Consider the following 14375-nt stretch of genomic DNA (forward strand, 5'->3'; position numbering starts at 1 on the left):
GCCCAATTACTTGTTCTTCTTTCCTATCGATAGACATATGATCGGAAATATACACTTTATCGTAGCTTATGACAGCCAATTTTTCAAAACTTTTCATGGTTTTAGCTTTTTGCTTCATAATAAGTAGAACATCTTTCAAAATTCCTTCTTCCATATTCAATTTCTGAGCTCATTTCCCTAAAGTTGAGAATAAAGGAAGCGGAATTTTCATAGTGGTTCTCAAATATCTGTAAGCCTTAGGGCTTATGCTCCGTAAGTTTATTGCTGCTGCAACGTCTTCGGCGCACCATCTTGTTTTCTTCTTTTTCGGATCGAGAAGAATATTTATTTGCCCGGGAGTGAATATCCTTTCTAGTATTTTCTTGTAATTCCGTTCCTTGTCTAGCAATTTTAATATTTTTCTGTTCCTTACTTCGAGCATTTTGTTTATTACCTTCAACTTTCTCATCAATTTATTGTTAACCGTTTCTGACACCTTTAATTTTTTTCTTAAAATCAAGAGACACGGCAGTGTCTCGCGCAAAGTACACGAGGAGCGAGACCGACCGTGACTCTTTTACGCGAACGCACGAGTTGCGAGTACCCGATATTTTGAGATCTCAATAACGAGTGAACGGATCAAGTTCCAAGTAGGCTTGATCGATAGCTTGGGTCGATTTGGGGGGGGGGTTTCTCTTATAATATTCCGCTACGTGCCCTACGAGCGGAGATATTACGATGCAAAGTCTGAAATGGTAAAATTACAATTACGTCGTTACAGATACGTCGTCGTCGTCGTCGTACGATTGCTTTTTTTCTCGATAGATGGCATTTGAGAACATGTCGAGCGTTCCCCCGGGTCTCCTCCATTACAGTGTTGCTACACTGAAAAGAGACAGCATATACGCGTACGCATGGTGTAAAGAAAGTAAGGTGTGCTATTACGCAGGTTTTTGAACAGCCAATCAAATTTTGTTCCAGCGGCCGCCATTTTGTAGTGGCAAATTAAATTGACATATCACACTCATTTTTATACAATTTGCATAAAATTAATAAAAGGATAAAATAAAGGAAGAAAATAAAATGTACGTTCAATATGCATATATTATATAAAATTGTAATAAAAAAATTAAACATTTACATAAAGAAAATAATAATAAATTTAAAAAAATTTTTTTTCAGATGAACAAGTAACGAACGGAACATTTTATTACGAACGTATATATATTAAATATACATATACAATATGTATGGTCAAGTATAATAAAATAAATGAAACAATGAAAAACCAATAAACACAGTTATTTACTAATAATATAAAACGTGAATAAATATTAATATTTTTTGTGTTTGTCACTTTTTTCATTTTTTTCTGAGTGTCCTGCTCCCAGAACAGATTGCATCCATAAAGCCTCTTTGTATGCATTTGCATGAAAATGAAGCGAACAGATACGAGCTACACATATATGTACAAAATATTTATTATTTTTATTTATTTATTTATTATAGTATTAACAAATACATCAAAATAGAAAGTGTTTTTGTTTAACATACCATTTTTTACATTAATATTTTCATTTCCGCAGATAACTTTCCATTGCTCACTCATTACTGGATCTGCAGGAAATCTAAAAAATCTGAGATATTCAGATCCCTTTTTCCCCGTATAACTTCGGCAACTTTTTACTGCACATGAAGGCATGTTAATATACTTTTTACTCGCATAATTGCCGGGTACTGCAGCACAGACGTATAAAATTAAGGTTAAGTGTCTTTCAACGTAAACATACAAATTTAAAAATGGAGGCGGTTGGTACAATGCGCAGAACGATACGAAAACGCGTCCTCGGTATGAGCACACCTTACTTTCTTTACACCATGCGCGTACGTGTACGTGTGCGCTCGTCGCTCAGTCGGCTCAGTGCGTTCGCGCGGACAGCGCGCTGTCAGTCAGTTATATTAGGTGCTTTCCATTTACATCAAAACTCAGATAATTCTCATTTGTGACGTCGTTCTATCCTTTTTGGCATTAATGAATGATAAAGACAGAATGACGTCACAAGTGAGAATTATCTGAGTTTTGATGTAAATGGAAACATCTATCTATTATAACCTAGAAATAATGACAGTCGTTTGTGACCGTCGCCGCGTGATAGATATAATGATGTAATAAAAAAATAAAATACAACCGTGCCGTGTTGATATGTATGAAAATACTGCAATGTATTTTGAAGGACAAGTGTAGTACCGCAATTGACGTACAGATTGATTATTTTGACGATAAGAAATCGTCTTGCCGTTGAGTGTTTTTAAGATGTTATCATTCTTTGTGCATAGAGATATATTAGTGTGGATATATCCGAGAAGCGGTCTATCGAGAAAAGATAAAATTTCTTAACGGTGTATCTTTGATATTTCTTATTCCAATGGCACTGGCAGGACCCGATTTGCCACAAGTTCCGAATCCTCTGAAATCTATACAGAAATATTTAACAGTCGCGTCGAAGCACGACCAGCGAGATAACGTTGTCAGTTATTAGTGTAAGTGCATATTATAATATACATTCTAAATCATGATTCTAAAGATTGTAGAAATATCTCGGTAATGACACGGTGAAAAAACATGTATTCTAAGAGAGACAAAGAATTAATTACGTACAAAAAACAGGTCGCCTGTATGCTCTTCAAACTGAATTGAAATTGTCCACCAAGACATCGGCGGAGATTAATTTTCTACTAAAGTTGATGGACTGATGGTTGGAAGCAACGAAGAAAGAACTGCATGACAACGAAGCTATTACTAACGATGTGACTGTTGAATCGCATTTAGAAAATTGGGCCTTGAAGCTCTTTTTATATGCCGATAAGAACGATAGGGCTGCAAATTTTTCCAAGAATGTACTACAGACCTTTTATACCGCTCAGATATTGTACGAAGTGTTAACGCTGTTTGGAGAATTGAGCGTGGAAGCGGCACAAAATTGGAAGTACGTTCAATGGAAAGTAGCTTATTTCAACAATTGTTTCACAAATGGAGAAACTCCGGTGCCAGGGCCAATGAAAGAAGCAGATAATGAAAGTACTTCTATTAATGCGTCGAATGACAACGATGGTAAATAATGGGTGTTTATCATCACAAATTTGTCAAATTCTAATGAACATTTTATGACCATCAGATGAGCCTGAATCAAGTGTAAATCCTGGAAGTCCTAAGGATAATACTTTGCTAGATCTGCCAACTACAAGAACGCAGTGGTTTGAATCAGAAGATGATAAGTATGGTGCCAAGTTGACGGTTGAATAAATGAGCCAAATTCAAAAAATGATCAAATGGGCAAGCAGTGCATTAGATTATGTAGCTACTTCTGTAATGAATCTTCGGAAAGCTCTGCATCTTTTAACTACTGGTCAGGAATCCGCATAGATGAAATGGATAGAAAATGTGTTTAAAATAGAATGAATACAAGCAGTAAAACGTAACTGAGGTGAACGAGCGACAGGGATTTAGTTATCGCAGTATATTTACAAAAGCTCTTCCTGATGAGCAGAGACACAATATCAATAAAACATACAATAGTAATCAATATAAATGGGAAACACATTGAATAATAGCATAGTTCAAAATAAAAGCAGAATAATAATCATCCTTATATCCTAAAAATAAGAGCAAATTAAGTATAATACATATATAAAAGTTGGCAATAATTATGTAAAATAATTGCTTCTTGAAGACACTGTATGTGTCGTGATTGCAAATCGCATTACTTTTATATCTCGCTACGAAAACTTAAACTAATACTTTGAATAATGCGCAACGTGTAATGTCGAAACTAAGAAATCTAAATGAATATTAATATCACGCTATATAATTTGGTAGAACATGTAATGCCTCTCCCAAGAATCTTTACTTATTGCTACCAGAACGTAAGAGACCCGCGTGACGGGCTACACAATGCGGTATCAAATATCAAGGTTATTTTACCGTACCGACATAAACACAGAATCTCTCGAAAATGAAATAACACAACGAATCGTCTCGAGTCAAACACTGCGCTGAACCGATAGAAGTATAATTAAAGCGCGTACAAGTGGTGTAAACCGATGCGCGGCTTATCGATATTGCGATCTTACTAGCAATAGAGACCTTCGTTAGACAGCGTTATCCGATGTAATCGGAAGAGCTTAAAAGAGCCCGTAATGGCGTGGTCCACGCTTATCCAAAACACGGAAAGAAAAGGAAACGAAGTACTTAACGTTGAAGAACTCAGCTCGATCGTCATAGGCGACATTAACCAGGGATGCAATTCTCGAGAGCTAGCGTAATTCGTCCTTCTTATTAAGCACTCGTATTATTCGTCCCTCGTGCGTTGTCTGGAATGTTCTCGCTCTCTCTCTTTCTCTCAGGCGGTAATGAGCTCGAAAATCGCACGCACGCAGTAATCAATCTGGTCGTGATCTCGAGCATCACGCCACGCGCGGTATTGCGGGCGCGAGGCCGGTACCTCGAAAGTAATTATGCAATGGCGCAGCTTTATACGACACTTTCCGAGCAGAATATTCTTCCGTATATTCAGAATCACGCCTCGTACAATTAATTGATACAACCGAACGATCTCACTCGACCGTACTTTATCGGGATTACGCTTATACGAACAATTCTTACAAAACGAGCAAAAGAACAATGACCTCGAAACGTGCTTTCGGTATCGCGGACCTTGAACGAATGACGCGGAACGCGTCTTGTCGCGTCGCAAGCACGGACCGGTAACAACAAAAGAGGATCGGTAGCGCGCTCCTAGCTTCCGGCGCCGTGGTCGCCGCTACGCTATCGATTTCACAAACGAGTCGATATTTTCGAGAACGCGCTAATTTTGAACAAAATGCGTTCAGTAATGTCTTATTACTTATAATTAATTATGTTGAATTTGATGCCTGTATCGCGCATAATGCCCAGTAAAAGATATTTTACTAATATTTCACAACTCTTGGGTACAAATAATAGAAGATGAATAAGAGGCATGGTTACAATTAGGTAGTCAAATCAACCTCTGCATATGGTGCACTTAAATAAAAATAGAAATTGTTGCAGTGTTTTCCAGATTGTAACTATTGTCCAAGATGATAGATGTATAGTTAGAGTTTCATTATATTTATTGAAACTACTTTAAGAGTATTAATATTCATTTTAATAAAATATTATTAATGAGACATTTTTGCAAGATTATTGAAAAATCTTGAATTAGATTGTTTTAAGATAAATGGTTTATGTAATTTAGCATATAATTGCTTGTACAAGCTTTAGGATTTAATATAATCATGACATTGATAAACAAACTTGCAACAAAACTAGTTGTGTTTTATTTCATATGATTGTCTTAACTGTTATATAAATCTCACAAAAATTAAAGGAACACTAAATTTATCTTTTAAAATAGGCAAAATTCAAGCAGCTGTAACTTTGTTAAAAATGAACGAAATTTAAATTTAAAAAAAGGATTTTAAGGCTCCTGGATAGTCACCGCGGCCATATTGGATTCTTACTATCGAGGCGAGGAAAACACCCAATTTTGTTGTGCATGCCATTTTCAAATAAAAAGACATTTCAATAAAACATCACTATAGATCGTTTCAGAACACTTCCGAAATTGGCCGAAAACTACCCTTTTCCCTCGACAATAAACAAACAGCCATAAAACAAAGCCTGAACATACGGGAAAAACAGCCGTTTAAGGTGGTTTATTCGCGACTATGTGAGTCAAAATAAACCTCATTTTAAAACTTCTAATTTCATACACTTTCATAGTCGACTAAATTCATTAATGAATTTCTCAAAATGATTGTATATCACAAATCGAATAAATAATCAATAATAAAAAAGAGGCGAATGAAAATAGTCCAATTTTCTTAGCGTAGTACAGAAGAGCTTCAGATGTGGCAACGTCGCAACATTCATGTAAACAAATAATTGCACGTGTATCGTTCGGAGCAATAAACTTAGAGGTTAATTTTATTTAAGTGCAACATTTACTTTTATATCATGAACGAACAACCGCGTTTTAACCTATGCAACTCGCGTTATGAATTCAAAGCGCGACGTTGCCACATATCCGAAGGTTTGTGATCACAGTGAGGAATGGACTGAAATCGATGTCTTTTAACTAATTTTGTGAACATTCTATACGGTTGAGATTGTTGGCTTTGGTACCATATGATTCGGAAGACACTCCTCTGTTTTTATTCTAATTTTCAACCTGATCTGTCTTTTCTATAATTTACTACCATCAATTTATCTCAAAATTACGGTCTCTCACGCGTCGTCCGCCATAAACGCAATGCTTAAGATAGGGAAAAAAGCATATTTTTAGACAATAATATCTCGGAAACTACACGGTCAATCCATTTCAAATTTAGCATGAAGATTCGTCAGTTGCTTAATTACTTTTACTGAAAAAACTGCATCGATCTGTTTTCATAGGTTATATGGACATACCACCTTAACGACTATCGAAAGAAGGTGAAAACGTTCCTTCCGCATGCAAATCTTACTTTTCGGCCAATTTTACGACTTTCACGAATACGTTAAACGTTAGAGCACAAGCACAGAGCGAATAATAAAGAAATAGCATGCACAACAAAATAGGTTGTCAACATGTCACAAAGGACAGAATTCTCCATTGGAGAGAGTTCTGATTTCTGCCGCGACGGTACATCGCCACCGTCAACGCAGAGTTCTCGGCTGACCATCCAGAAGCCTTAAAGCTTGAAATTTCTACTTTCGAAAGGTCACTATTATTTTTTAGTTTCTGTGAGTTTGGTAATTTTTACATATAGAAAATTACGAACTGGACAAAATAGAAAATTTTTCTTTCACTTTGTGGGCCTGTCACGTGCACAAAAAAAATCTGCGAAAATTTTTGACTTTCTAACGTGAAAGCTTAAAGTTTTCCTTGCAAAATCTTTTTTTAAAAATGTTTCTACAATTTTTTGTTACTAATTTATCGCGGATTGAATAAGAAATGAGCATTTTGACTTTAATTGCTCATAACTCTCTTAGAAATCATCGTATCACAATTCAAAAAACAGATTCTTAAAGCTGAAACTTTGCTCTATTAAACGGTATAATTGCCAAATTGTTTTAAATAACATGTAGATATGATACAAATTGATGAAAATAATGTAAAAATTAGCGATTTTTCTCTTTTTCATTTTGACCCAGAAAACAATTATACAGAAGAACAACGCAGAAACGTAAAAACATTAAAAAAAAAAATTTTGCAAAGAAAACTTCAAGCTTTCACATTAGGAAGTTGAAAATTTTCGCAGATTTTTTTTGTGCACGTAACAGGCCCACAAAGTAAGAGAAAAATTTTCTATTTTGTCCAGCTCGTAGTTTTCTATATGCAAAAGTTATCAAACACATAAAAACTAAAAAATAATAGTAATCTTTCGAAAGTAGAGGTTTTAAGCTTTAAATTTAAATTTCGTTCATTTTTAACAAAGTTACAGCTGCATGAATTTTGTTTATTTTTAAAGATAAATTTAGTGTTCTTTTAATTTTTGTGAGAAGTGTATAATTTACTTTTACTTAAATATTATTCATTTTTATGTAAATAGTAATTTTTTGTAACTAATTACTAATTTGCTAATTCAATAAAAATTTAATTTGTTGTTATTGCTAATTCGTGAATAATTAAAAAATAAAAAATAAAAATTTTTTATAGATCCCCTTACTTACTAAAAAATGGGTGATATCAGTATAAAATTACCTTTTTCAAAAAAGGTAAAAAAAAGGAGCCAAGTACCTACACGCAATGTATTTTGTAAATTCAAAAATCCAATCTAAATGATAGTTTTATTTCTTCTTCACAAAGTTATATTACCTAACTTAACTCAAGTGAAATGTATTTCAAAAAGATGTGAAAAATTTAATTTCTCCTTCACAAAATTATATTACCTAACTTAACTCAAGTGACATGTATTTCAAAAAAAGATATGAAATCTTTAAATTAAATTGCGCCTATTGCAAAGAGATTATTATATCACAAAATTGCGTTACCAAACTTAATCCAAGTGGTAGTAGCCTTATTTCTTCTTAACAAAATTATATCACAAAATTGCGTTACTCAACCTAAGTGATATGTTATTTCAAAAAATATATGAAATCTGTAAATTACGCCAACTACGCCAACTAATCCAGACAAACTTGCATATAGGTGCATAAGCATATGCATAAAGAGATGGATTGGTCTATTTCCTTTTGCACATATATATGAACCAATCAATTTCTTACGCTTATGTTTATGCGCTATGCAAATTTGTCTGGATTAACCTTAAAAAAGCTGCGCCAAGTTTTTTACAAGAAAAATTTCTTTATTTTATTTTAATTAAATATTTTTATTTTATAATGTTACCTCTTTAATTCTTTATGATTAAAATGATTCTTTGTAATGTTATAATTTTATCAAGGAGAATTAAAACTACTACCACTTGGGTTGATAGAAAGACCGGCCCTCGGGAATACAAAGATACATACTACTTGGGTTGAGTTAGGTAACACAATTTTGTTTTATTTTTTAAGAGTAGTTGCACTACAATTATTTTTCAAAGCAATATATATATTCTCTTTGTAGTTGGCGTAATTTAAAGATTTCATATATTTTTTTGAAATAACATATCACTTAGGTTGAGTTAGGTAACGAAATTTTGTGATATAAGTTTGTTAAGAAGAAATAAGGCTACTACCACTTGGATTGAGTTTGGTAACGCAATTTTGTGATATAATAATCTCTTTGCAATTAGCGCAATTTAATTTAAAGATTTCATATCTTTTTTTGAAATACATGTCACTTGAGTTAAGTTAGGTAATATAATTTTATGAAGGAGAAATTAAATATTTCACATCTTTTTTGAAATACATGTCACTTGAGTTAAGTTAGGTAATATAATTTTGTGAAGAAAAAATAAAGCTATCATTTAGATTGGATTTTTGAATTTACAAAATACATTGCGTGTAGGTACTTGGCGCCTTTTTTTTTACCTTTTTTGAAAAAGGTAATTTTGTACTGATTATATTATTCTGCATGACTTTATCATAACTTTTGTTTGGAATTCCTTTTCTTATATTGGGAGTCTTACACTTTAGTTTTTGAATCCGTTAAGTTCTTTTGCAGGCATGGAATTTTGATTTTTTGATGTCGTTGATCCCACTTTTTCGTTGATGTCCTGTTGCTCCAATGCTGTAAAATTCTCGTGTTCGATGTTTTCTATTTCTCCTAATGCAGACTCGTTACGTGTGTCGATAACGTCAAGATCCAAATTCTCGGTTGGAATGGCTCCATCATTTAAGTCGTGGCTTGTAAACCGAAGAAAAATTTTTGGTACCATGTCTGTTCTTTGTAGGCAGTAGGTAAAAAATGAATAGAGCATACTCTTTCTGAAAGAATATATATATTTTATGATTATAAGATCATGATACTAAAAATCATACAAAAATGCTATAATATGTATTTTTTAAAATTATATTGCTTACCATTTTTTGTATTAACTTCCTCGTTCTTACAAGCTTTTACCCACAAACAATTTCGTCTTTTGGGAAACTAAAAAAACTCAAATTCCCTGACTTTCGCTGCGGCTTGATGTTTTGGCACCCTTTAACAGCACAACGAGTCATTGTCAGTCAATCAAATCTGAAATAAAATTTACGGAATTCGTAAAACTCAGGATATTTATAGAAATCATGAAATAAAACGTATAATATGATTTTTGGATAAATGAAAATGTGTGTCGAAATAAAAGATTCACATTCGAACACTCCATGTGAGATCGATTTAAAATAAAAAAATTGAAAGAGGAATTTTGCAATTCATAATTTTTGTTTTAACCGTAAATTTTTGCCGAAAACAATTATTTATCATGAAATTACCTTTTAAGGTGGTTGGGCCATCAGAGCATGTCAAAGAAAAAAATCCGAATTAAAAATGTGTTATAAAGAAAACCTAAATACGGTTAAATTTGCAATTTTGAGAAGATCTGACGTCTAGTTTTTGAGATATTAAATCTCAAAGTTGGCATTTTTAACATAGGTTTTATGGGAAATTGTACCGAAAACATACATTTTTCGAGAATTTCACTCACTCTCTGTAAAGAAACAAGTTCAAAAAACTGAAAATAACATTATTTGATTCTTCTAGCACTTGTTGAGTATAAAATAAAACGACGTTGACGTGTAATAAGGCCAAAAATTCAATCAAAAGTTGATGAATCGTCGCGTTTCTTGTCGGCCTTTTGATCAGCTGTACGCGACGTGAACATGTGGCAACGCCGCGCCGTGTAGTGTTTTCTTTCCACAGCACTATTCTTTTTCAAGCAAATCTTTCGTTATCGAAATTGTTTGTTACCTTCCATTATTTTTCAACATAAACACAATACATAACTTTACTCAAACACATGGCACTGGCATGATAGCTGCCTACAGCGAAGAGATGCAATGTCACGACATTTCTCTTGTACGAATGTCAACTGAAGTCAAATCTTGAACTGTTTACATTTATCAGTAGATAAATTGATACATAATCGAATGAAAAGTTACATTATAAAACCAATAATTATACAAGTGTCTAGAATATATCCATAAAAATGGTTTTTCTTAAAATAAAATTTAGGCCTTATATTGATTCATATCGGGTCGAAAGCTTTATCAGACTCGTATGTGTGATATATATTTTTATTTTTACTAATTGTATTTTTTTTAAATTAGATTACTTTGGGTAAACATCCCGTTTAGGGAACCCACCTCCGATGGCCTTGACCTTCACATATGTTGTCAAGGTCACCCTTCTGAGTGACCTTCAGAAGGTTTTAGTCGGGGGTCGCTTTTTATTAAAAAGTTATTAACAAAAAAAAGTTTGGCGACCTCACCGATTTCAATGACCTTGATATATGTTGTCAAGGTCATGACCCCGAGTGATCTTCAGAAGGTTTTAGCCGTCGCTCGTTATTCGTTAAAAAGTTATTAACAAAAAAAGTTTGGAAAATACGTAGGTTAGATGACGCGCTTTACAAGTATTTAACTGTTTAAAGCGCGTCACTAATCTACATAGGTTAGATGACGCGCTTTAACAGTATTTAATTGTTTAAAGCGCGTCAACTAACCCATGCGTAAACCATTTCGGATCTACCACACCTCCCCCGAAAGCGGGGGGGGGGGGTGTGGGTGAACCTCGGTTCGCGTAAAAAGTGTATGCGTGAACTATTTCGGGGCTACCGCACCTCCCCCGAAAGCAGGGGGGGTGTGGGTGAACCTCGGTTCGCGTGGAAAGTGTATGCGTGAACTTTTCATGCGTGGAAAGTTAATATGCGAGATGCCACATGGGTTAGATGACGCGCTTTAAAAGTATTCAACTGTTTAAAGCGCGTCATCTAACCCGCATGTAAGTATTCTCTGCTTTAACAAAAAGACTTCAATTTATCAACAATTTACTGCTTTAAATGTTGTGTTTTGGTAAAGCAGCGATTTTCTCGCGAAATAAAGTATTCAACTATTCAATAAAGTATTCAAGTATTCTCTGCTTTAAAGAAAAACGTAATATTAGTCGTTTATGCCTCTCAGTACTTAAAATAACTGCTATATTTTCGAAACTTTTTTTGTTTATAACTTTTTAATTAAAAGCGACCCCCGACTAAAACTTTCTGAAGGTCACTCAGGAGGGTGACCTTGACAATATATGTGAAGGTCAAGGCCATCGGAGGTGAGTCCCCTAAACGGGATGTTTACCGTACTTTGTTTAAAAACTATATATTCTTTTAATAAATAAAGATTTAATATGCAATGTACAATATACTTATTTTTTTATGTACATCGTGGACAGAAAGATTGATTTTTTTGTAATACGTTTTGGAATGTGTTTGTTGAATTTTACAATTTATTTTCCAATGGAAGAATTCTTTTATTAAACAACACGAATGCACATTCCGAAATTTATCACAAAAGAGAAACAATATTTCTGTCCACGATTGTATACGATTATCCCCTTTCTGGTTAAACAATAATTTCATTGTATATAAAATATCCATACGATATCGCGAGTGCTATAATTAATATCTTGCGATATCTTTTGACCTCCCTCGGATATCCTGTGAAGATGTCTGCAAGATCTAAATAGCTGGACACTTGTGCATCCACTGGATATCTGAGACCATTTTGGGATGTCCCGCGGTTATTGCGATATCCCAAAATGATGTCTGTAGGACGTCCCTCAGATAAAGTGTGCTGTGTGGGATGGTACTAGCCCAACCACCTTAATAGGTTAATAGCTTATTAATCCACTCAAATAAATATATATGAAAATTTTGTAACACAACTACGCTTGTATCCATGCTCGTATTTCATAAAAACAATATGGCTGGGTCTAGGTCTGCGCAGAACGAATGAAAACTTGTCTCAGGAATCAACTCACCTTATATTCTTTCACCATGTTCTTTTAGAACCTTTCTTTATACATTGACTACACAACCGGAACGAACAACATTTTATGGGCTCTAATTCTTGGACCCAATTTATTCTTGGACCTAATTTATTCTTGGACCCAATTTATACTTGGACCTAATTTATTATTATTTATTCTGGATTTGACTACATTCCATTTCCGTTTTATTTTGACTTCAGATAGATGCAACGACAAATTTCAGTTATGTATCAATTTAGTTTTCAAACTGTGATGTAGTTTCTCATGTCAATTTTATTGGTGTGACCTCCCAGCGTATTATTATTAATTTTAATTTTTTTTTTATATATGTCTTTCTATCGTCTGACCTTTCCAAGTTATGTATATGTATGTTAGTTTAAATTATCTTATGGCTGAAGATGACTCGGTGAAGTCGAAATGTAAATTTTCACTCTTGATTAATTAATAATTTTTTGTTTGCTCGATCATTGGCCTTTTTTCTTTTATTATTTGTATACATTGTACATACGAGCGAGTAATTTCTTTATTTTAACTTTATTATTAATGTTAAAAGATAATATCACAACATGTTTCAATTCTATTTTCTTCGGTTTATGATTCATCTGTTTGCTTAATTTTAACAGTTTAATTTGTTGAAATTGAAACAGATATAATTTTCACTTATTTAATAATTAATCGTCTTATGTATTAACTTTTAATATACACAATTAAAATTTTATCCTCCAAATACTGCGCGCTCTTGCAACATTATTAAAAATTATAAAAATAACAAAATATTTTATATATCTAAATTCCCATAAAATATCTTATCTCACAATCACATGACAAATTTCATGATCACATTTCATGAAACACAAATAAAATTTGTTAAACATTGTTCACGGAAGATCATTTAAATTACGAATTTGTAATACAAAGATATAATCTATTGTCAGAAGATAATGCAAAGAACAAAAGAAAAACCGTTGTCTCTCTTCGTGTGCGTTATTTTTCTTTTCTACACAATATGAATAAAACATATACTATAGAAAATATGTGATAGATAGGAGTTATCTTATGTCTATGGTATAAACCCTCTTTTCTTAATTTCAATTATTATGTCCAACTGTATCAAGTACAACTGTCATCTTTACACATCAATTGGTCCTCTATAAATAAAAAAAATAACAGAAATGACATTTCGCTGTGACGTTAAATATAGTTGTCACTTAATGCAACATGACATTCCATAAACTGTTTCTTACAATCTAGTAGTCTACATTATGTTGAATTATTAATTCGTGAACTGCATAGGTCAGATGGAACATATTCTCCTCGAGATCTTGTATGAACATGGATTGTTACAGATATCGTTACTACAAGGTTAATGAATATTTTTTATCAGCTGCTGGTATATGGCCTTACCAAACAAAAAGAAAAAAAGTGTTTTTGTGTTCCATTACAACATTCTGTATATTGAGCATACATGCCGCTCAGGTAACTACTTTTAAGAAAGATATCACATTATACAATTATGTAACTTTAAAGGTTTTATTTATTTCCCCTAAATAATTCCCCATAATTTCTCATAAATCATTGGCGATACAGAATTGATTAAATATCGGGTATATTGGTTTGCATTGGAAATATATTTAGGACTGTCCAATATAAAGCTATTTAATTCAATAGAAATGCTTTGCCAATATTGCATTTTGTAAAAATTATATTGGATAAACCGAAACATTAATTTTTGCCAATATTACTGATTACGTGATCTCATTTGTGATCATGTCTTATTACCAACAAATTTAATAAGATGTAATTAAAACCTTTATGTTAAAATTATAGATACTTTTACAGGTTTAAAACGGGAGAAAATACTATGGTCTTTTACTATATATCATAAATTAAAAATCCATATTTTCTATTTTACGTTCAAAATATAGAAAAAAT

General features: G+C 33.0%; 1 protein-coding gene and 1 pseudogene across 2 annotated transcripts in view; both read left to right on the forward strand.

Annotated features, from left to right (window-relative positions):
• The first annotated feature begins 2371 nt into the window (after positions 1-2371).
• On the forward strand, positions 2372-3465 carry LOC139810481 (vacuolar protein sorting-associated protein VTA1 homolog; annotated as a pseudogene).
• A 10246-nt stretch (positions 3466-13711) lies between these two features.
• The window catches only part of LOC139809977 (odorant receptor 13a-like), a 602938-nt gene continuing 602274 nt past the window's right edge, over positions 13712-14375 (forward strand). The window contains exon 1 of one of the 2 annotated variants that reach the window (XM_071773316.1): positions 13712-13919. In XM_071773316.1, coding sequence (XP_071629417.1) covers positions 13838-13919 — 82 coding nt within the window. In that variant the 5' untranslated portion in view covers positions 13712-13837. The remainder of the gene's footprint in view (positions 13920-14375) is intronic. The other variant, XM_071773309.1, reaches the window with a different exon arrangement.

The sequence above is a fragment of the Temnothorax longispinosus genome, chromosome 1, assembly GCF_030848805.1.
Source record: "Temnothorax longispinosus isolate EJ_2023e chromosome 1, Tlon_JGU_v1, whole genome shotgun sequence".
NCBI classification, from domain to species: Eukaryota; Metazoa; Arthropoda; class Insecta; order Hymenoptera; family Formicidae; genus Temnothorax; species Temnothorax longispinosus.